This window comes from Pelophylax lessonae (assembly GCF_965119305.1).
Source record: "Pelophylax lessonae genome assembly, chromosome: 1".
NCBI lineage: Eukaryota > Metazoa > Chordata > Amphibia > Anura > Ranidae > Pelophylax > Pelophylax lessonae.
The window spans coordinates 600,048,599-600,074,078 of NC_138768.1; the positions used below are offsets into that span (position 1 = coordinate 600,048,599).

The 25,480-nt window shown below is 38.6% G+C and overlaps 1 protein-coding gene across 1 annotated transcript in view; it reads right to left on the minus strand.

The window, feature by feature from the left end:
• Positions 1-1,029: 1,029 nt before the first annotated feature.
• LOC309561875 (NACHT, LRR and PYD domains-containing protein 3-like) overlaps positions 1,030-25,480 on the minus strand; it is an 85,120-nt gene continuing 60,669 nt past the window's right edge. Inside the window, exons 5-7 of the mRNA XM_082265940.1 lie at positions 16,362-16,445; positions 4,181-4,264; positions 1,030-1,705 (exon numbers count right to left, since the gene is read on the minus strand). Of these exons, the coding sequence (XP_082122066.1) occupies positions 1,348-1,705; positions 4,181-4,264; positions 16,362-16,445 (526 nt within the window). The 3' untranslated portion in view covers positions 1,030-1,347. The remainder of the gene's footprint in view (positions 1,706-4,180; positions 4,265-16,361; positions 16,446-25,480) is intronic.

Here is a 25,480-nt window from a genome sequence, read left to right on the forward strand (position 1 = left end):
GTTGTTCGGCCCATCACTAATGACTATACCGCTGCTTAAAGTGCCATTATATTCAGAATTGTTTTAACTGTATTTATCCACTGTATAAAAGTAGGCAGTATACCTTTCAGCAGAACCTTGCAATCTTTCATGTCTTCTACATTTGTAAATACCTGTTTGCACCTACCAGTTCTCTTCACTTCCACTTCGTTTTCTTGTTGAACGGCTACCCAATAGAAGCTGATTCTGCAGCTGAGCATTGTGAACCTCAGTGCACATGCTCCGCTATTGTATGTATGTATGTGACCTTTCAAAGTCACTCAACCAGCTCACAGAATTTTTGCTGATGAAGACTACCACAGGCTCCATACTGTACCCTGAATTTTATGAATTGGCCATAAAATGTAGGCCATGGTGTGAGTAACCTTTAGCAGATATTGATATGGTAAGGTATAAGGTATATTATATACGGTATGCACCTTTATAAAAAAAAAAAATGTAATTACATTATATAACGTTGTACATTAAGTCTAATTATTTGAACTATTAATAGTACTAACAGTATTAGACAACATAAAAAAACAGAAAGTCAGGGTTTTAGGAGGATTTTGAAAACCTTGAATGCATTTGAGGGGATTAGTAAAAAGAGTCTCTGAGCTGGTGCTATTGCCAATATCAACTAATCAGCTTCCATTTTTATTTTTATTTTTTCCACACAGCTTAGAAAATGCACAATCTAAAAGGTGATTGGCTTTTCTCCAGTTTAGTCAAAATGTGTCCATTTTTATTAATTCATCCCATACCAGAAAAAAAAATACGACTCTACAGTTCCAATTTAAAACAAGCAAGTAAAAAGGCTGTCCACACAGCATTTTGTATTTCCCATTATTACACTGCTCATAAGAATCTGGCTGCAGAATCCTAAAGCAAGCAGAACACGATTTTTGAAGGACACAGAGCAGCTTTTTATCACCGAGAAGTCATTATTGAACTATCCAAAAATTTGCAAATATGCCGAACAAGAACAAGTGTAGTTGACAAGGGCCTCTTGTTTGTAATAGTACATAAGAAAGATCACTAACCATATCTAGTTAGGGTAAGAATCAGTATTTAATCTGAACATTATCTGCCGTATATTTTTTACATTCTGAATTTCTTTTTAGATATTAAAATGATGAACACCAAGATTAGGCAATAGTCATCTAGCGGTATAATTTTATGCCATGTTCTTGAAATACAGGACACCTCACTGTCATCTCATATTACATTTCAAATATAATATGAACAATGTACTCTGTTCTGATAGCCGTATAAAAATTGAAATATCTCTGCAGTGTTTAGTTTTAATCTCCAGGAAAGGTTCATGTTTCACATTTTTCTTAACTGTTCCTGAAACATCAGTTTGAGATCCTCCATTCTCTTGCTAATATTTTTTATTGCACAACGATGTATCCTCTCCTTCAAAAAGGAATCCAGTTGAGCATACCATTGTCTCATCCACTCTGTTTCTTTTCCATTGCAAAGGCTAAGTCCTCTGTACACTTTAGTCAGGAAAGAGACAATTTTCTCATCATTGCACATTTTGCAACGTTGAAATATCCAATCCCACCATCCTTCCCAAAACACTTGGCCAAAATTCTCATCTATGTGGGCAGCGATGACACTTTTCAGAGATTTTTTCTTCAAAGCTGTAATGTCATCTGATTGGAGATTATTTCCTAGCAGCCTAAATAGAAAAAAAATCAAGATGAGGGTAAAACATTTTTAACATTTGAAGATGATTTCCTGAAAGGGTAATACTTACTTAATTGGATAATTACTGAGTGTTTATTACATAAATCAAATTTGGATTCAAATGAAAATCCCATTAAGAGGGAAAAAAATAAAAATAAAGTCAAAGCTAACATTTCTCCCTTAGTTAAACAGCCCAATTGTCAGTAAAAGCCAATACTGTATCAGTTATTATAAACTGTTTCTTCTTTTTAACCGCTTGCCGACTGCTCACAGTATATTTACTGCGGCAGTCAGCCCCTCACAGGCAAAGTGACGTTAATTAACGTCACTAGCCTGGGAGGGTCTGGGGAGCGAGCGCGCGCCGCCGGAGGCACGCTCCCGCTCCCGCGCGGTCACGGACCCCCCCGCGCGTGTGACCGGCGGACCCGATGTCCGCCGGTCACTCGGCGATCGTCGGGGGAGAGGGAGAAAGTCAGGCGGCTTGTGTAAACAAGCCACCTGTCATTCTCCTCGGTGTAAAAACACTGATCACACGGTTCTACTATGTAGAACCGTTGATCAGTGTCCTTACACCTCAAGTCACAGCCAATCACAGTAAGAATCACGCCCCTAGGGACACACACAGCCCCTCCCTCTCAAATAAAGTTAACCCCTTCGCTACCAGTGTATTTTTACAGTAACAATGAATATTCATAGCACTGATTACTGTAGAAATGTCACTGGTAACCCCAAAAGTGTCAAAAATGTCAGTCAAGGGTCTAATATGTCTGCCCCAATGTCACAGTACCGCAAAAAAAATCGCAGATCGCCGCCATTATGCGTTAAAAAAAAAACAACAAAAATAACAAAAATCTTTCCCTTTGTTAGTAAACGCGATAACTTTTGCGCAAACCAATAAAAATGCGCTTTTTGCGATTTTTTTTTACCAAACATATGTAGCATAAAACAAATTGGCCGAAAATGTTAAAAAATTTTGATTTTTACATTTTTTTTGGGGAATTTCATATAAAAAAAATGTGAAAAATATTGTTATTTTTGCAAAATTTACACTCTTTTTTTGTTTATAGCGCAAAAAGTAAAAAGCGCACAGGTGGTCAAATACCACCAAAAGAAAGCTCTGTTTGTGGGAAAAAAAAGACGTCAAATTTGTTTAGGTACAGCGTCGCACGACCGCGCAATTGTCCGTTAAAGTCACGCAGTGCCGAATCGCAAAATACCCCCTGGTCGTTTAGCAGCCAAATCCTCCGGGGCTTAAGTGGTTAATAAAAGACAAATGTGTTAGTCCAATCTATTTTAGTCTTAATTTAGCAATTGAAAGTTCATAATCCATCTGTGCTGTACACAAAAAGGTTTTTTGTTTTATGCATGTCAAATACATAATTTACTAAACCAAATGTTAACACAAGTCAGGCTTAAAAGCTCAAATTCAGTTTCATATTTTTAAATAATGGTCAAAAATGTTTTAAAAATGAAAATCACCTCTCACTGCATTACTCCCATTCTTTATGGTACTGTCTCCTGCACTGCAATCCAGCACCAGTTCTTTTACAGGTGGAATGGCGCCCAGCTTCATTTAGCCTAATTCCTGTGAGTGCAAGGCGTCATAAGTCCCTCCTGGGAGGCATCACTATGGCATACTGCACTTACAGTACAATGATGCAGAGCACATTGCTGACAACATTATCTTGGTGTTTCTTTCTCCATTATTGAGGGCTGCCCAACCAGATATAGAGGACCCTACCTCTCTTATAACTGGATTGAAGATATCTAAAAAAGGTAAGTGTACCTATACCCAAAACTTTTTTTTTTTTTTTTAGATAGAATGGAAAAAGGTTAGAACCCCTGTTGGGTTTTAGTGTATCTGTTACATAGATTTCCCCTCACTTCCTGCTCTGGGGACAATAGAGGGAAACAGAGAGCAATAAAATGTGGGACATTCCCCTACTGAACTTGTAAAAACTGTTTTTGCTTCTGTCTGTGTTGCTGTTAGAGAGATTTTCCCTCACAGGAAGTAAAGGAATCTCTCCAATGGAACCTCCGCAGGCAATAAAACCTAACATGAGTTCTAATCCTTCCACACTATATAAAAAAAAAAAGAGTTTTGGCAATTGACACATTTTAACTTTGGCTTTCCAAAACTGTGAAAGGCTTGGCCATACAAGCCTAATGTATGTTAAAATCGTAATGATTTAGTCATTCTCTACAAATGCTGCACTTCTGGATCATCAGGGAAGGGATGTTGGGCCAATAAAAATTTGGATACATAGGTAGATGGAGTGTTCCTTTAAGCAGATATAAATTGAATTTCCCACCTAACAGTATTGCAGCAAAAACAAATAGGAAGGAAAGTCGGGCATTCTCCTTATATCATATATATCATGTCATATGTATGGACACTGTAACACATTACTTATTACTAAGAAAAGCACAATGGTTTTCCAACAGTTAAAAAAACATGGATACTTACACAATATGTTGTAAGTTAGAGTTGACAGAAGATATGTCAGAAATTTGTTCAATGGCCTTGTAACTGATGTTATTACCTTCGAGCCTGTAAATAAATGTTTTTGAACGTTTATTGGTGCTCTCCATGCCAATATTATGAAAAGTTACTTCTTCACAAAGCCTTGAGCCTACTTAAATTGCTCTCCTACCAGGGCTGTTGCTGCTACTGTTTGGTCAACAAATCTTAGATATTCAATCCATATAAATTCACATTTTAGATGCTTCCCTCTGCAGTATGTATAATGCTTTTATTTGAATAAAAATAGATTATTTTGTTGAAAATATCATGACACAAGTAATCACAACAAAGGGGTTAGTTATCAGGCTGTAGGCTAATTTAGCTGCACATATAGGTGGTCACAGCGGGATTGTACTCTGTCACTGTGTCATCTTGTGCCATTTTTTTTAGAGAGTGTTGTATTTACAGATTCTGCTTTTTAATTGCGTTTGTGGATATTAAATTAAAACGCAGAGACCAATTTCTAAAACAGAGCCACACTTGCACTTCAGAAGGCAAAGCAAGCAAATCAAAAAGTGTTATTTGTATATGTACGTTTTAAGTGGGCACTTAAAACCTCAATACATTTTCAAAATAAAACATTTTTAATCAACTCACACTTCTTCAAAAACAAGGTAAGTGAACAAAAAAAAAAAAATTTCTTTTTCAGGTGACCCACAGCAAGCGAATGGCCCAAAATCGATTTTTTCGCTTTTGAGGCTGGAACTCCGCTTTAACATCTTTGGTTATTTTTCAGGCTTTTTCTTGAGGATTTGTACAAGTGTTTTTGTTCAGTTTTGCTGGCATTTGAGGCTTGAGCATTTTTTTAAATTATTTGTAATCAATTAAAAGCTAGTCACTAGGAAATAAAAAACAAAAGGGTATTTTTTTTTTGGGGGGGGGGGGGGGTTCCAACCATATTTGCAGTTTTCAGGCACTCCCATTGAAATCTGTTGGGGACAAAAACACTTGAAGTGAAGTTTGTAGCGCAAAAGAAGATCAGGTACTTTTTTGAGCACCATGCTTCAAGTTTTGAATGTTGACTGTTTTGGAGCATCGAGTTCTCTCTCAGGTGTGAATGGAGCCTTAATATTTATGCATCCTAACAACCAACTGTCATAACACAATTGTTTTCCTGTAATCTGCTCTATTTAAGATGTGTTATCATTCACTTCTGTGTAGTAGAGAGAATAATGGACTGCAAATAAGCTTCTCTTTCATTGCAAGAAAAAGAGATAAATATAGACAGATCTTTATCATTGGTCCCTGCAGGCACACACCCGTGCCCTAAGTAACACCCATCTATTAGGATCAAGCTTTTACATGGAGCTTTTCCTTGTTTTCCTGGTCCTAACTAGCTTAGTATAATATAATACCAGGTAAATAACTTTATAATGATATGACCATTCCTACTGATGATGGAAATGTGTAGTCAATCATTTTACACGGAAAAGCTGCCTCTGGTGCCTAAAAGTACAAGTATACTAACTCTAAATCCATTCCTGCCATCAGGTATATTCATTGATTTCAGCAGTTCCTTATTTTAAGATAATATTCTGCTTTTCCATAAGTACATTTTTTTTTTAGGATGATTTGTACTACATTTAAACATTTGGAAATAAGAGTCCTATCTATGATCACACACCAGAAGATGCTTGCTATTTATTTGCCGGAAAAAAAAGTCACTTCTGTGACCTTCTCTGATTTTTTTTTCACTTCTTGCTGAGACCTGACTACCATTCTGCTATCCTAAAGACCACCTCAATAGGTGAACCCTTGTTATGTTACATGTCCCACCCATTTTTAAGGTGGAACATGTAACATGTTCCTGCTCCTCCAGGTGCTTGGGGATCCAAGCACCTGGTGTCACAGCAGTATGGGGAGAAGTTCCCCATACCAGCCGCCACTTTTTGAAAAGTGCGGGGCCATGCAGGACTCCACCCACACAGCTGCATCAGCCATTCACAGAGTTCTATGAATGAACTACAAGTACCGACATCCTTTGCAGCTTTGAGCTTGTAGTTCTTAATGAACTTCCACGGCACTTATGAGTTCCGTGGTAGTTCATTGATTCTTCCTGTCAGTGTAAAGCTTACATTGATATTCTGCAGGAGACCTGCAATGTACCAACGATCTGCTGATAACTGGTGTAATGCTTTCCAGGCTCCTAAAAAAAAAATAGAAAATGCAAATATTTGTACCTGCAAAAAGTTGTATATTTACTTTTTGTTTAAAGGTGAACTTATCCTTTGAACAAGAAGGGGAGTTTAGCAGTTGGTAAACCATTGCCAAGAAATCATGGAAGTTTGGCTGTGACATTTCAAATGACTAGGGCAGAATAATATCTCTGTTATTAACCTAAAGAACAATCTTTAAATTAGAGGGATAAACTAGGATAAATGTACATGTACAATGGGACACTGGTCTGAAAATAAGATAGTTGGCACATGTGGGCTGTCTTTAAAATGTATTACTACATCCAATAAAGGAAACCTATACTAAAGAAGGAATCTGGCACTAAGTGCAGTCACTTGTAAGCATCTACTGTTAAGTGCCAGTTGCAGTTTACTAAAGGCGCTTTTCCACTGCATGGAACTGAACGGTTCGGCTCGCTTTTGCGCTTTTACACTGGATGGTACCGCATGGTACGGTGTTGGAACGGTTCGGTACGGTGCGGTACGGTAGCGCATTTCCACTATATGGAACCTTACGGTACGGCTCGCTTAAACAGTACCACCTCGGTTATGGTTCCAAGAGGGCCGTACCGGTACCATATCCCACAATCCTTTGCATGCAGCCTTGACTGTTTGTCACTACTAGCCACTGATTGGTCAGAGAATCGTTGTTATCCCACCCACTTACTACTTTAGTGGAAAAGCAAACCGTACCGAACCGTTCCAACACAGTACCATGCGGTACCATGCAGTGGAAAACCAAACCGAGCCAAGCAGGACCAAGCAGGGCCGAGTGGAGCTTAGCCGGTATTTGCAGAGGAAAAGTGCCATAAGTGAAGCTTCTGCTAAGATTTTTTTTTCATGTAGACCAGAAAAGGGGTAGGATCTCCTTCCGTCCATCAGACGACCTGTTGGTGATGTTTCCCCTTACTTTCTGAGCCAGTTTTTTCACAGAGGCAGAAAGTGATAAAAATAAAAAGCTGTCAGCAACGTTTCCATAAAAAAAAGGCTGTGTGTGTGTGTGTGGGGGGGGGGGGGTCAAAAATGTTGCGGTCTATGTTCACTTTAGAGGTTTCTCCTCACTTCCTGCCTCAGTGACACATAATCACTAGGAAAAGAAATTTCCCCAAAGGGGCACAGAGACAGGTTTTTGCTAAAGACATTTCTTAAAGTAGCCACATGTTTATATGAAATATATAGATGTGTGTACTGAGCCTATAATGGAAACCTGTACTAAGAGATCCATAAGGCTATCATTGCTAACCTCCCTAAAAATGAGTTGCTTAGCTGTTATGCTGATTTAATGGCTTCAGTGTTTTACAAGTCAGCGGCTCCGAACAAGCATACATTAACCATGGCCTATTTCTGACACTTGTTGTTTACAAGTTAAAATCAGTTTTTTTTTGCTAGAAAATTATTTAGAACCCCCAAACATTATAATTTTTTTTTTAGTAGAGACCCTAGAGAAAAAAATGGAGATCATTGCAATATTTTTTATCACACCGTATTTGCGCAGCGGTCTTACAGACTTTTTTTGGAAATAAATACATTTTTTGAATTAAAAAAATAATAAAACAGTAAAGTTAGCCCAACTTTTTTCTATAATGTGAAAGATAATGTTACACTGAGTAAATAGATACCCAACATGTCATGCTTCAAAGTTGTGCACCCATAGGTGACATTTTAAAAATGTTTACAGGTAACCAGTTTAGAGTTACAGAGGAGGTCTAGGGCTCAAATTATTGCTCTCTCTCTAAGGATCGTGACAATAGCTCACATGTGTGGTTGGAACACCGTTTACATATGTGGGCGCAACTTGGGCATTCGTTCGCTTTGGCGTGGGAGCTGACGGGGACCGGGCGCTTTAATTTTTTTTTTCCTATTTATTTTATCTTTTATTTTTTATTTTTACACTGTCCTTTTAAACAAAATCCCCTCTATTCCTATTACAAGAAATGTAAACATCCATTGTAATAGAAATAAGCATGACAGGACCTCTCTAATGTGAGATCTGGGGTCAAAAATACCTCAAAGCTCACATCTGCACACATCTACACTAAAAAGAAAACAAAAAAAGGTCATATTTTTTCATGATGAAAAAAAATGGGCTCTTTAAGGCCGTTGCTAGGAAGCGACGTATGACGTCGCTCCGGTCCTCCAAGGCAATAGAGTCGAGTGGGGGTCCTCTTGCCCTCACTCGACTTCCTGCCTGAGAGGACAGCAGACTGGATTGTTTTCCCCACTACTAACGGCTCTGGTAAGTGGGGAAAAGGACCGTGAAGCGACAGGAGGGGGGCACCTCTCCCGCTGCCCATAAAGTTGATCCCACAGTGAATCCGCAGCTGGGACCACCCTTATGTTAAAGCAGACTGCCCTCTGTTTAAAAAAATATTGGGGTTATGGCAGCTATCTGCTGGCATAACCCCGGTACTTAACGTCAATGTACTGATGTACATACACGGTGGGTGGTCCATAAGTGGTTAATGAAGTTAAAATACAAGATCTGCACGCTTGTTCTGGGTCAGTGATTCAGAAAGTATTGATGCTATTGGATCATCTTGACAGCCAGGCAACTTGAATTTTTAAATGAGATTAGCAATAGCAGTATCTCTCTCCATGCTAGTCTCCTTTTATAATACACGTGGCTTTCCACCATTGAACTCCTTAATAAAAATGAATTTATTACTTTACATTTGAGCAACCTTGATTTAATAAAACAAACTGGCCACTTTAATGTCGTTTTTCAATTTCTTAAAAATAATATCAGCAGAGCTCATAACTGGTAAAATGGCTCTAATTATCTCTGGCAGTGTACACTATTTTAAACTGAACCTACAGATACCAGTTTGAGTTAGATTAAAGGCTCCAAGTGACAATCTGCCGGTATTCAATTAAGGATTTTTAGAAACTTGGCAAAAACTCAGCCATGGGCACAACCCAATTATACTTTCAAAGCTGAATTCTAAACTAACATTCATTAGCTCCACACTGAACCGCATGGTATTATTTACCGAAATATATTACGTTACTGTCATAAATGCAGCATTTTCTCCTGTGTCGTTACTTCATTTTCTCTTTGTCTCTCATTAATATTTACAGCATATGAAAAAGCAAAAATAACTTAATATTTATTTCTTAGTATTTATATTTTATGAAAAGGTTTTCTGATTTCATAAAGTGAGTACTTTCTGTATTTGTATCTTTATATGGCGTTTCTAGTAATTTCTTGCTGGTGTTTCTAGCCATAATAAGACAAGTTTGACCTGCTGGATTTTAAAGTGAACTTATGCTTTGCCTACCTACGCAGGGCAAAGCAACTGGTTCACTTCATGACGCTCTCCCCAATTATACATGATCACCTTTCCTTCTGGGTATGGGGGAGCATGCCATTATGACATCATTGGTGCTTGGTGGTTTGTACATGGGGGTGGTAAGAGAGTTCTCAGCCCGGTGTAAGCTCAAAGTCACAACCTGGAACCTATACAGTATTTTTTCTCCTCCCAGCTGAACACAGCAGAAGGACACGAATGAAAGCTATGTACTGCTGGGGAGGGCAGCAGTTAAGTAAACCTGTTGCTTTGCCCTGCACTGTTCCTATAACTCAGCTGAGGGGCATTAGGGGTTATGACACACACTAGTAGAACCTATTTACCAAAGTGTTTGAGAAAATAATGAAAGAACTGCCTCATTCACACAGGTGTACCTACTGTATTTGTATAATCACAAAAAGGGCCATCCTTCCTACATGGGATGCACGGGTGTTCACACTGTCTGCATTTTGGGACATGTAACTGCACTTCTATGAGTGCCAAACTGGGACCGGTGTCTTTTCCTTTGCAGCTACTGCTTTCCAATAGATATGAATGGGACTACGTGCACAAGGATGCATGGAACACCTGTGCATCTTGTGTGGGTGCAGACATTCCTTTTCACAGGTGTACAGATAGGTACGCCCATGTGAATGAGGCCAAAGACAGCCAGCACTTTACTAAAGACATACCCCACAACTGTCCCTTATTGGGAGAGACTGTCCCTCTTTTGGAACCAAATGCCTCTGTCCCTCTTTCCTTCTCAGTTGTCCCTCATTTTGGACAGATGTTTAGGCCTCTATATAAAAATACTTAACAACAAAAAGTGTTACACTACTCTAAAACTTTCACGCCAGTACAAAGGAAATATAGTGTTGAAAAAAAAAACTCTTTTGCGTTTAGCCAATAATTTTTTGTTTATTAATTCTTCATGGGTCTAGGGATGTGGCAGGGGTGTGTCCTTTGTCTGCACACTTTGTGCTACAAAGTGTCCTTCGTTTTCATCTCAGAAAGTTTTGGAGGTATGCTAGGAACCAAACCAAACCAAACCAATTATTCAGCTCATGTTTGTGATTATTTGCTCTGTGGAAAACTGATTATTTCTTCTATTGGTTATTGTGGTCAGTGAGGAAGCTGAAATGGTACAAAATACTTTCCTATGCATTCTAATAATATAGAAAGACACTGTGATAGGGCAACTTGTATGAAAAACTGCACTTTACTTTCTAACTCCATGCATCAAGGTTAATACAGTGTAGCATAAAAAAAAAAATCTACTAAACTTACTTATTTCATACACTTCTAAAAATGTATTATTTATTATTAGAAAATGTGTATAATATAAGTTTATGTAAGATATAAAATGGCATGTAACAAAATGTAAAAACAACAATAAAAATAAAAAAGAAGAATAAATATATATTTATTTTGAGTTTGACCAAATATATTACTCAAGGATTTGTTTAGAGTGTTAAACGTATAAAAAACTTGATAGGTTACTGAAGTAATAATTGAATTAAATGTACATGGCAACAACTTACCTGGATATTCTCTGTCCTACAAAACGTGGGATTTAGGGAGATACCTTACCTAGTTGTTTCTAATTGTCAATAGCTATTACCCTACACATTAGAAAATAGAACTAATCTCAGCTTCTTCAGATCTTTTGGGGTCATACTATTCAACACAAAGGTCCAGTATGTTTCTCTTTGACACAGTTTCAAAAAAAATTATTATTTTTTTTTTAAATTTGCATAAATTGCCCAATTACCAAACAAAGTCAATTTTTTTCTATTACTATATTAGTGAACTGACAAATGCTTACATACACTGATTATAACTGCTGAAGTGCTAAGCTGGTTTACATTTCCATGTTCTGTATAAAAGGTCTTCATCTGCTGCTTTTAGCATTCTGAATTTTAATTATTAATGCATTTTTTTTTATCAACTATGGAGATCGATAATGCCAAAAAGGCTGTAGGCTTTTGTAGTAGTTCACATTGTTACAGCATGTCAGGTGTTAATAAACTGTGGCTGCAAATTAATAGCTTCAATATTAGGAAGTTGCATCCTCGTGTGCTCTCGGGCTTGAAAAAGGGGAGCCCACCCCTGAAACACATCCCTTAGGTTATCACTCACACACATCCAGAGGAAGTGTGATGTACACATCCTAGCTGGTCTGAAGTATCTGTCTGGACTACTGTTCTGTAATGTAAGTGCACCATCTTTCCCCAACCTGACAGTGACCCAGAAATGTTATAGGAAGATGAATCTGTCATATTCACTGCACTGCTGACTTAATTGTCAGTATTCCTCCTCACCATGATGGCTGGAGCACCTTGTTCTCCAATGACAATATGACCGCAATATAATTTGTTTTGCTTTTATTGTAATAACGTTTTTTTTATTGCACTAGATTGCTTAGCCATTTTCTTTTTTTGTCTTCCAAGCTACATACATTTCCTTGTGCTGTTTGAGGATAGCTGCATTCTGAATTGGATCTCTGTGGAAACATTTTGATTGAACTTTATCTTCCAAGGACTACCTATTTAGTTGTTTAGCTAGTCAATTTAGAAGATTTTAAAATACAAAGCTTAATTGCTCATGGCAATATGGGCCTCTAACTCTTCTAGATCTCTCTCAAAGTCTCTCACTGTTACCTTCAAAATCACAGACTGTGTTGGCTAGATTCCTGCAGAGCTCTGGATCCTCAGTAATCGAGGTTCAAGTTGTATCTCAATTTTTACTTCCAAAGCAGAACAGCATGGAAAGGTTCTTGTATAACACTTCCCAATCAACTGCACCTCCTCCAATGTCCATATGTGGGGGCCATTTCCAGTGATGCTTCTTCTAGACTTTGGACACTTTTTTGCCAGCAGATAACACCTTCAGCGGTTCCTCCCAAGAGGGATGATTGCTGCATCCTTCCTTGTGCCTAGGAATAAGGTCTTGGAGAGACTGACTGTTTAGGTTCTCAGAACAAAAGCCCAGGAGAAAATAGACAGAACAGGAAGAGTCTCAGATATTATTAGTTCTCCAAGCATGTTCCTCAGGCCCCCTGATTGGCCAAACTATCAACACTTCTTGACTTCAGAAGTCCTGAAGATGTCCAATTAGGAGAAAATCAGTCGAGGTGTGGTTTACCTGCTGGCTCTCTTTCCAGAGACATTATATCCTCCAGTTGGAGCACACTCTCCACAGCCATGGCCAATTTTTTTCCTCCCTATTAAATCCATACATACCCAATGCCAGTTCTTGTAGGCATCTATAAATGAAAGTGTGAATTTTTTAAAAGTTTTCTGTGTGTTTTAATAAAATAAAATGCTTTTATGCCGTGAGATCGTCCCTGGTATTTTGTTTCCATGGTTGATGGTACACCCTCTGAGAAGGACCTATAGGAACAAGCCAATGGAGACTTAGGGGTGTATCCCCAAACACAGGCACTGAGAAGTGGAGCACCTATTTTGTGTATACCTGCACAAGCACTTTTTTTATCTGGGACTTTTTACTTGCATTTATTCACTGTTTGATTGATAACTTAGCCTTAATATTATTTTGTATTGTTATAGCATGTCTGTTATGGTCATGCTTTATATTTTGTCAACGAAGGTTTAGAGCTGCACAGTTTATTTATGAAATTATCTTTTTTATTCATAATAACCCTGTTGGGGGCTGCCTCTCTGGTTTGTTCTTTATGACCTGGTGCTGAGGAGAAGAGGAGGTAGAACAGATAAAGACCTGGAGACAACCCAGAGGAGTGAAAGTAAATGCTTATAGAGGTGGGAAAAGGAGTTTCTTAAAGGGCAAGTAAACCCGCTGATTGTAGTACGGGGTCATAAATTGCTGGTGAGTGGGGGAGGACATAAGAACATGGGCACATGTGTGTGAAAATGGCACCTTGATTTAAGAGTGCTTTAATATAGACTTTAGCACTGGCAATGGTTGACAGACTTTTTATAAGTTTATATATATTTTTCATAAATGTTTTTGCAGAAGATAGGATGTGAATTTGCACTGCTAACATACAGTTGTGTTCAAAATTATTCAACCCCCAATGCTGTAAAGGGTTTTAGGGAATTTAGTGTACATTTGTAATTGTGTCCAGAATGAAATCCTACAAGGACTTCTTAAAGAACCATATGCAACTAAAATGACATCAATTGGTTTTGTAATACAGTAGTAAATGTTTCTTTTGTGAATTCTTCATTGACACAATTCTGAAGAACAGAGGTTCATTGAAGTGTTTTCAATCAGGTATTGAAAACACCTGTGGATGTCAGGGAGCAGCAATAAAGCCTAATAAGCACCAATTAGGCAGCTTTAAAATGACTGATACTCAGCTCCTTCTAGACATTTACTGGTGTGGTAACAAACATGGTGAAGTCAAGAGAATGGTCCAGGAAGACAAGAGAAGTGGTGATTACTCTTCACAGGAAGGGCAATGGCTATAAGAAGATTGCAAAGATGTTAAACATACCAAGAGACACCATAGGAAGCATCATTCGCAAATTCAAGGCGAAACTACCTGGTCGTGGCACAAAGAAGATGCTGACTTCGACTGCTGTGCGCTACCTGAAGCGTAGAGTGGAGAAAAGTCCCCGTGTGACTGCTGAGGAACTGAGAAAAGATTTGTCAGATGTGGGTACTAAAGTTTCTGCTCAGACAATACGGCGCACACTGCGTAATGAAGGCCTCCATGCCAGAACTCCCAGGCGCACCCCCTTGCTGTCTCTAAAGAATAAGAAGAGTCGACTGCAGTATGCCAAAAGTCATGTGGACAAACCACAGAAGTTTTGGGATAGTGTTCTGTGGACTGATGAAACAAAAATTAGAAGTGTTTGGGCCCATGGATCAACGCTATGTTTGGAGGAGGAAGAACAAGGCCTATGAAGAAAAGAACACCTTGCCTACTGTGAAGCATGGTGGGGGGTCAATCATGCTTTGGGGCTGTTTTGCTTCTGCAGGTACAGGGAAGCTTCAGCGTGTGCAAGGTACCATGAATTCTCTTCAGTACCAGGAGATATTGGATGACAATGTGATGCAGTCCGTCACAAACCTGAGGCTTGGGAGACGTTGGACCTTTCAAAAGGACAATGATCCCAAGCATACCTCCAAGTCCACTAGAGCATGGTTGCAGATTAAAGGCTGGAACATTTTGGAGTGGCCATCACAGTCACCAGACTTAAATCCGATTGAGAACCTCTGGTGGGACTTAAAGAAAGCAGTTGCAGTGCACAAACCTAAGAATGTGACTGAACTGGAGGCTTTTGCCCATGACGAATGGGCGAAGATACCCGTAGATCGCTGCAAGACACTTGTGTCAAGCTATGCTTCACGTTTAAAAGCTGTTATAACTGTAAAAGGATGTTGTACTAAGTACTAAGATTGAATGTCACTTGGGGGTTGAATAAAACTGATAATGATGTGAGCACAAAAAAGACATTTGTGGTTATTTCATTATAAATGTTATGTTATATTTGTCTGACCTACACGTGCCTCTTTGATTTAATTGTAAGCAGGATGACTGAATGATCAAAATCAATGTCAAACTGGCCAAAACAATCAATTTCAGGGGGGGTTGAATAATTTTGAACACAACTGTATATAGAGAGAAAGCAGTCATCTGCGCATTGCATGTTAATATTTTGGTACGGGTATTATAGCACATGCACTTTAAGATATTGTGAAGGAGGGGGGTGTACTATAGTACGGCTAGTTTTTTAATACTATTTTTGCATACATTTTATGGATTGATTTTTTATATAGTTTAAGTATTTTGTACATATACTTTGGGGTTATTGTAGTGTATGGGGGAAAAAGGAGGTATATAATAGATAGATATAATGTCAGGAAAATGCTACATTCTGGCCACTAGATTGAACGGCCGATTATATTTAACAAAATAAACATATTTAGACACATTACAGGGATTATTCACAATGGCTGTGCTGATGTTAAGACAGTTGTACAGCCCCTTTATTGTAAATAAAAAGACCCTAAGTGTAATGTTCATCTGAATCCAATATTTACTTATGTTTGAGATATTTACCCACTGGCTTTCAATATCTTTACGAGACTTTGATTTTGCATTTTGTCTATGGTCAAATGCTACAGATTAATTTGATAAAAGATAAAAAAGACACATCTGTAAATAAGCACACTTCCTATAGTTCACGGATATACAAAACACAAGCTGTGTAAGGTAAAAACTTGACAAAACAATAGGTGAACTTCATTGAGCATCTCACTGCTAGCTCTCAGTACAAAGCAGACTGCCTAATACATTTTATTATGCAAGACGCACTCCAGAGAATGGATTTTTGTAAAGAACGATGTTGCACATCCTTTCATCAATAATGTATGTATATGTTCCGCAGCAACATCTCTATTGTATTGCAACAACGATCTGCATAAAATCCACATAAGGTGTTAAAGGAAAGGGGGGATATTCTAAAAGGGCCTGTTTGACATGCACAAGCACATTCTACAGGCAGGGCCACATTATGTTTAGACATTGGGGATGTTTTATTCATAGTACATCTTCAGTGGTGGCCAGGATCTGATTTAAAACATGCTGCAGACAACATCTAGTGACTTAAATAGGCTGCTGAAAGTGGAAATGTTTAACGTAATCTCAATTAAAGAGTGTGTTCTCTTTCTTACCATAATCCTGTCAAGGAGCGATTGTGTGGGAGACATTTAAAAAGTTCTAAAAATTCTTCATCTTCTAACTGTGTCCACCCAAGACTAAAAAAAAAAAAAAAAATTACATGGTTATTGCCATCATTTGTAATACACCAATATTAAGGCTGACATGTAATAGTTTTTCTGTTTCCTTCACTTAAATTGTAACAGTGGGCTATAAAATAAATGGAGTATAAAAATAAAGGTTTCCAGTGAAAGAACTCTCACTATGCTTGCATTGCTGCATCAATGTATCAATATATAGGATCTGTTACAACTGTACATAGGTCAAAAAGTGTAAAAGAGAAGTATGGCTTTAGAAAAAAAAAATAACCAATCATACTCATCTAGATGGCTGCAGCACCAATCTCAGCTGCAACTGTCCCCTGCCATCTCTAAGACAGAACTGAGCAATTAAAGACTGCTGATCACTCAGTTCTCGGTCTTCAGCCTGTAGAGATCTGGTGACTGTAAGTCACCTACACTCTGCTCTACAACTCCAACACTCACTGAAGCGCTGAGATGTGTAGGGCGTGGGAGCTCCCAGGGGATTGCTAAAAGGCTGAGCCAGCCGGCTGGTCCCGGAACCCGAGTGGATCCTGAGCCTGGACCACTGTCAGCTGCACTCCTGTCATCTACTGCATAAGAAAAGCATAGCCAAAATAGCATTAGCTATACTTCTGCTTTAATACACAGATTAAATACATTTACAGAGATTTTTTACCTACTATCTAGTTCTAAGATTTTCACAGTTCTGTCACATAGCACTGTCCTGCCTGGGAGGGCAGAAGATCTGACATTTCTCTGCTGTAATGAAATAACACTTGCAGGTTTTGTCCCTCCCCCAATCTGTGACTGGACACCAAAACGAGAGGCAGCAGAGTGATGAGTTCACCTCCTGATCACTTTTCTCCAATCAGAATGTCCCTTGATAGCACATGAACACTGCATCACAACTGACTGGCTTGTTGTGCTGCTTGTCTCATGACATTAAGACAGGAAGGCATGGACAGTAATAAAAACATGGTTAGAAGTTTTAACCCTCCCTCCCTCCCCTTATTGAAGAGAGTTTACAACCTATCCCTGTCCTACCAGGGACTGAGGGAGTATTCCCCCAAGGGGACACTGTGGCAATAAAAATTTGACAGCGGTTCTTCAAACCCTTTACCGGTCTAGCCAAAAAAAATAAAACTAAACATTTTGTTTGGGTCTTAATTTAATAAATATACAAAGCTTTTCATTTCAAAATGTTGTATCAATAACCATAAATCTTTTTACATTTTTTTTTTGTTTCATTTTTACAACTGCTGGTAAAAAAAAAAAAAAAATCCCTAAATGAAAATGATTTATACATTCTTTGTGTTATTTTTCTATTTCATTTGCTTTTTTAGGTAGAGTGGTTGATTTTCATTCAGTTTATCATGTTCAGGGTCCCCTTAGTCACAGACTGTTGATATGTATGCTATACATGTATGATATGTATACATTTGGTTTGTTATGTCCAAAACAACCTTTTAACTTTACTAACATAAATCATGCAATAAGCGCTGAGGCTAAGGGCAGGAAAAGCAAGGGGCACTGTACACTCAGCCTTGATCATGATCATGTCATCTTGTTCTTGGCAACCTTGCTAGTAAATATAGTAGAATGACAGGGTGGCTATCAATTTTAAAATAAAAGAAAGGGATGTTCTATATACAGTATTAAACTAAAAAGAGGGAAGACCATATTGGTAACTAGTTGGTTCTCTGCAAAATATCAGCAGGCATTCCTGTTAATGATAAGCCGTTAAAAGAAATATTGAAGGAAAAATAAGGGTACTGCAAGCAGACATCAGTTCAAGGAAAGAACCTCTAAAAAAATGATTTATTAATAGACCATGGGGTGAAAGAAAAAAAAAAAAACCTTTACAATGTACTGCTCAGTATTTACTTGAACACACAATCCACACAAATTTGTTTTTTTATATACTGTACGTATTGACAAATTATAGGGATGTTCCTGTAAAAAAATCTGCTTTAAACAGTAAGACGAATGTATATTTTGTGCAAACTTGTCAGCCATTAAATATTTATAAGTGTCCAAGAGCAGACACCATGAGATGTCAAACTTAAGCATTGTTAGTCAGAAAACTCTACAAACCTCTATGGAACTAGCTTGGACAAAACAAATAGCTTTTTAGGTGGTTTTAACCATACTTGAATTTTTTATCACGCAATAATGGGGCTGAATTGACTTGTGGAAGTAGCGGCCACAATGGATTTAAAAGCTATACGAAAGTGTACTCCTGAAAAAATAAAGCTTGAGCCCTCAACTTTGCACAAATTGGCCAGTGGTACAACAGTTTCATAGTATAGTGTTTGATAGTATAGTGTCTGAGATTCTTTCTTTGTAGTATCGCACTGAATTCTCTTCAAAGATTAATAAACTGTCAAAACAGATTCCACAAAACCACAACACCATATTCTCCAAATCGACTCCCATCTCTGAATTCCCTATGGTTATTTTAAAACCACAACACCACATTCCCCAAATCTAATTCCACCTCTGTATCCCCAGTGATTGCCAAACTATTTACAAAATAAACTTCAGGTTGGTGTCCAAGAGGGAGCAACCCACTCTGAGGCTGTGCAGCAAAGAAATTATTTGTCGTATTGCCTAAAGGTGGCTCAATCAATTGCACTGTAGGCATAGCTGAAGGGGGATAACTCAAGGCTGGTTACTCTTCCAGTAGGTTGCTTTGGTCTGACCCATTTTGCTAAAAAAGACAAAGATGTCCTTTGTGGTGTGCTCTAAAGCACCTCCTTTTCCTTTCCCCGTTTGTCATAACTGCCAATAAATCTGTTGTCTGGCTCCCCTGCACTAGAGGCAAAACTACAGGGTGGAAACCAAAGTCATAGACTGGCTGCCCTCCCACAAGATGGCTTCGGTGCCATATTGTTGCTAAAACAGGCAAGGTCTCTATATATGGCACATCATCACAACAGTAGTGTCCTCCAAAGCACCCCATTTTACATTTTTTACTTTATTTGTTTTTATTTTAATGGGTTCTTTGCAAGATAAGACCAGTGCAGACCCCAAAAGAGGTGTTATTGGTGACAAGGAGTTCTGTTGGTGTTATCTGCACATGGTTCTCAAACTAGCTCTTTTATTTGCCCTCAACTATTCCCTTGGGCTCTTATTGGGAGCTTATTGATATCATAATGAAAATGGTGGATGTTTCAAGGGAGTTGGAAGTCTCACCCAGGGAACCCAATGAATCAGAACAGAAAATCATGATTAAAGCATACAACAGAGTTTTAAACCAGATCAATGAGGAGATGTATCTTATTTAAACCAAAACTGTATATCCAGTATTGCATAAAATAAATAAAAAAAAAAAAATCACAGAAAATAGCCAGAAATATTGTGCAATCAATGCACAGTAGGTAAGCAGATTTATCAAGTGATAAAGCCACTTGTCCCTTAAAGGGGTTTTCTAAAAGTTCCTGCCTGCCTCAGGGGTCTCCACAGCCCAGCAACCATGTCTTACTCATAAGCCAGTCCACACTGCTCACTCTGCTGAATTCTGCTCTACTCCACTTCACAGGTGCCTGCTGGCCATTTCCTGTTCCTTTCCTGGACTCCCCTGCAGATGGGTTAACCTTTTCAGGACCAACATCCCGGTAATTAGGGTTTGGAGGCTCTCTATCCTACCCAAAGTCTCTCTGATCCTCCAAATTCCAGGTCTCAAATGAGGACTTACAAATCCTGAGAAAGCTGAAAAGCTGAAAACTGAAAAGCACCCTGGATTGGTGAGAACACCTGAGTACTCCAAAAATGTTGTTTATGTCTAAAGTGACCACAACTCAAATAGCAGGGAATTGTATATGCCTTTCAGGACCCATTCCTGGTGTATGGTACACTATATAGATTGTAATAATATTTTACCGTTAGCGTACATATTGTTTCTTTTATATGTGAGATGTCTTTAAAAATACTGAGACTCATCAATCATTGTCTATGTTACTTTAAATATGAACACGCTCCATTGAGAGATTTAATATTGCAGTATAATTTATTTACACACCAGCAAGGATCTTGTTTATATCTGTGTGTATTGACTGTAAATATAGCACTTTTCAGCAGCACGCAAAGGATGGCAGAAATCTCTCCCTGCAAACATTGTGTGATTTATTACTCCAAGTGTCCCCAACATACACTGATAATAAATGATGCACTTTTTGGCAGCACTGTATAGAATGGTGGAAACTCTCCCTGAAAACACTCCATGATCTATCCCTATTGGACTGAGTACCAGCTATGGTTCCGCCCACTGCCATTCACTGTCATTTAAAAGTAAAATGCACCTGATGGGGCATCTCATCTCACCAGTTTCTCATCAGACTCCATGCACCCCTACTACAAAACTCTTATGCCTGTGCGATGAGTGTAGTGGCTGTTTGGGATGGGGGTGGGGGGGGGGCACACTGAGAAATGAGTGTCCAAAATGAACATTTTGACCTCGGTGTTGGCCTTACACCTATTTATGTACCTGGCAATTAGATGACAGGTATCTCTAACAAGCACATGAATTGAGCTCAAACACCAACACTTTCAGAGCAGGGCTGATGGAATTCTAACAGACTATAAATAAAACTTGTTTCAACAGTACTACAGTGCCTTGAAAATGTATACATACAACTTTTCCACATTTTGTCATGTGAAAACCAAAAATGTAAATGTGTTTGATTGGGTTTTTGTGTAATAGACCAACACAAACTGGCACAGAGTTGTGAAGTGGAAGGAAAATGATAAATGGTTTTCAAAATTTTTTACAAATAAATATCTGAAAAGTGTGGCGTGCATTTGTATTCAGCCCCCTTTTACTGTGATACCCCTAACTAAAATTTGGTGGAACCATATGCCTTCAGAAGTCAGCTAATTAGTAAAGAGTCCACTTGTGTGTAATTTAATCTCAGCATAAATACTGCTGTTCTTTGAAGCCCACAGAAGTTTGTTAGAGAATCTTAGTGAACAAACAGCATTATGAAGGGCAAGGAACACACCAGACAGGTCAGGGATAAAGTTGTGGAGAAGTTTAAAGCAGGGTTAGGTTATACAAAAATATTCCAAGCTTTGAACATCTCACGGAGCACTGTTCAATCCATCATCTGAAAATGGAAGGTGGCACAACTGCAAACCGACCAAGACATGGCCATCCACCTAAACTGACAGGCAAGGAGAGCATTAATCAGAGAAGCAGCCAGGAGGCTCATGGTAACTCTGGAGGAGCTGCAGAGATCCAAAGCTCAAGTGGGAGAAACTGTCCACAGGACAACTATTAGTCGTGCATTCCACAAATATGGCCTTTATAGAAGAGTGGCAAGAAGAAAGTTGTTTTGATTGTTGAAAGAAAGCCATAAGAAGTCCTGTTTTCAGTTTTCAAGAAACCCCCCTGTGTGGGGGACACAGCAAACATGTGGAAGAAAGTGCTTTGGTCAGAAGAGACCAAAATTGAACATTTTGGCCTAAAAGCAAAACACTATGTTTGGCGGAAAATTACCCTGAATACACCATCCCCACTGTGAAACATGGTGATGGCAGCATTTTGTTGTGGGGATGCTTTTCTTCAACAGAAGGGACAGGGAAGCTGATCAGAGTTGATGGGAAGATGGATGGAGCCAAATACAGGGCAATCTTAGAAGAAAACCTGTTAGAGTGGTTCATCTTCCAGCATCACAATGACCCTAAACATACAGCCAGAGTTAGCTACAATGGTTTAAATCAAAGCATATTCATGTGTTAGAATGGCCCAGTCAAAGTCCACACCTAAATCCAATTGAGAATCTGTGGCAAGATATGAAAATTGCTGTTCACAGACGCTCTCCATCCAATCTGACAGAGCTTGAGCAATTTTGCAAAGAAGAATGAGCAACAATTTCCCTCTATAGATGTGCAAAGCTGGTAGAGACATACCCAAAAAGACTTGCAGGTACAATTGCAGTGAAAGGTAGTTCTACAAAGTATTGACTCAGGGGGGCTGAATATAAATGCACATCACACTTTTCACATATTTATTTATTTTTTTTAAAAATGTGAAAACCATTTATCATTTTCCTTTCACTTCACAATTATGTGCCCTTTTGTGTTGGTCTATCACATAAAATCACAATAAAATACATTTACATTTTTGGTTGTAACATGACAAAATGTGGAAAATTTTAAGGGGTATGAGTACTTTTTCAAGACATTGTATATAGAATGATACACACTGTGTGATCTGTCCCTAATTTCTCTATGCCTTCTTCCAATAAAGTTTGACAAAATGTTGCTGAGACCCCTGACTTTTATAGGGAAGGGCTTGAACATAAAAAAAAACCCTAATTGGTCCCGAATTATTGGTAAGTGGTTGATATAGAAGTCAATAGCTTGAATTGGTTCACTATTTCATCAAACTCATAGTAAACCCAAACCAGAAGCTCTTCCCTATTGTCAATCTCACAACTCATGAGTGCCACAGTGTCAAGAAAAGTATTGGACAAAGGAGTGGCAGTTAGCTGGGCTTAGACCTGAATTCACACCACTGGTTTAAAAAAAATTAACATGTTTCAAAGATGCACAGGGTTGTCTGTTTAACAAATATGATGGCAGGCATCTTGTGGTGTCTGCTCCCAAACAAGGCACTCAAGAGTTTAAAATGGCAAAAGGTTCATTAAGGCTTTGGCTCATTTTTGGAATCTTAAATTGTTTCATTACCACCTCAGCTTCCTGACACATATCTGAAGTTTGGTTTACCATGTTGTGTTCTCTGAAAACCTCTAATATTCCCACCTACCCAATATCTGACCTGCAAACTGCAGATCTAGCTTCATAATTATGTAAGAGATTTTGCCTATAAAATATAAATTTCTTGGGTCATTAAGAGATTAACCACTTCCGGACTGCTCATGTTGCTGCTACTGCAGCACAGTGGCAGCCCTGGGTCCAGCGACGTAGACCTACATCATTGGAAGGCTCGCTCCCGCTGTGTTTAGACACAGCGGTAGTTGGGCCGGAGGAGGAGAGGCGGCGATCACCGCCTCTCTTCCTAGATTGTCGAGGAAAGAGTGAGAAAATCTGCCCACTTCTGTAAACAAAGCAGGCGGATCTTCTCTGTGACAGACAGGGACAGATCACAGGATTCAGCATAGCTGAACCTGCGATCTCTGTCTCTGTCACAGAACCCCCTCCCCCCACACACTTCAGTAAGCATGAGGCACACATTTAACCCCTTGATCACCAACAGTGTTAGCCCCTTCCCTGCCAGTGTCATTAGTACAGTAACAGTGCATATTTTTAGCACTGATTACTGTAGTAAAGTCACTGGTCCCCCCAAAAGTGTCAAAATAGTCAGTTAGGGGTCCGATCTGTCCGCCGCAATGTCACAGTCCCGCAAAAAAATTGCAGATCGCCGCCATTACTAGTAAAAAAAAAACAATAAAAATGACAACGTTTCCCATAGTTAGTAACTTTTGGGCAAACCAATCAAAATACGCTTATTGCGATTTTTTTTTACCAAAAATATGTAGCAGAAAACAAATTGGCCTAAAATAATAGAAAATTTTGATTTGTAAATTTTTTATTTGGGAATGTTATATACTGTAGCAGAATGTGAAAAATATTGTTTTCTTTTTCAAAATTGTCGCTCTTTTTTTCAAAAATTAAAAAATCGCACAGGTGATCGAATACCACCAAAAGAAAGCTCTATTTGTGGGGGAAAAAAGGACCTAAATTTAATTTGAGTACAGCATCGCACAACCGCGCAATTTTCAGTTAAAATAAAGCAGTGCTGAATCGCAAAATATGGCCTGGTCAGGAAGGGGGTAAAATCTTCCAGTCTTAAAGTAGTTAAAAATACGTTCAATGAGAATTTTTTTGTCAAAGACATGTAGCTAAATACATTTTGGCCTAAATATATGACAACAATTGAATATATTGGATATTTTTTAACTGTCAAAGTAGAAAATGTCAATTTTTCGCAAAATTTTTTCTCTTTTTTATTAATATCGCAAAAAATAAAAAATGCAGAGGTGATCAAATACCACCAAAAGAAAGCTCTGTTTGTGGGGAAAAAAAGGACGTACATTTAATTTGGGTACAGCATTGCATGACTGCGCAATTGTCAGTTAAAGTCGCGCAGTGCCAAGTTGAAAAAAGTGGCCTGGTCATTAAGCAGCAAAATCCTCCGGGGCTAAAGTGGTTAAAGAACCTCATATGTCCTCAATCTCAGATACTGACTGAAGGTCCCTTAGCATGTTCATGTTATTGTGTTACAACAGAGATCCTCTTTTGGTAAGGTGTACTTAGCATCCAGGAAATATTGTAAATGTTGCACCCCTAGCAACAAAACTGAACATTTCTAGTTATCAGATAGCATTTGCATGTGTTAAATACATACATTTGCTGGACTTATAAGATTTAATTCAATTTATGTATTTTTAGAAGTGAGAAAAATAAAGCGAGAGAGGTAAAACATGAAAAAAATTGTTTGCAGAGACATTTGTACAGAGGCTGTGTCACCATAGAAACACAGTGGGTAAAGAATGGGATAAAAATACACAAGAAGCACATTTTATTGTATTTATTGTACAACCAGCAATGCAGATGTGATTTCAGTTCATCCAGGCCAAAATATTTTCTTGCATAATTTCTCGTCATGGTATTTTTATTAGGGCTAGACAAAACAGTTTCGACTTGTAATGTTATATGCAGCATCATTGTCAATTGTACTTTTACTTTACGGCCTCATGCACATTGGATGTTTTTGCTATCTCTCCTAGACGCCTTTCCTCCTGGCAGCGGTGTTCTGGCAGAAAAAATGCTTGATGTGTTCAGCGCGTTTAGGCACATTTAGGAGCGTCAGTCACTTGGGCATGAATTAATTTAAAGCGGAGTTCCACCCAGGGGATACTTTTTTTAATAAAAAATACCCCCGGGACAGTCAGGGCTAGTACATTCCACAATGGCTAGCCTCTGATCTGTCCCGGGTTGCACTTACCTTTTAGGAGAAATACTTACCTTGAAAAAGTATTCTCCAGCGCTGCCATCTCAGGTGTGGGCAGCTTGAAGCCAGTGCG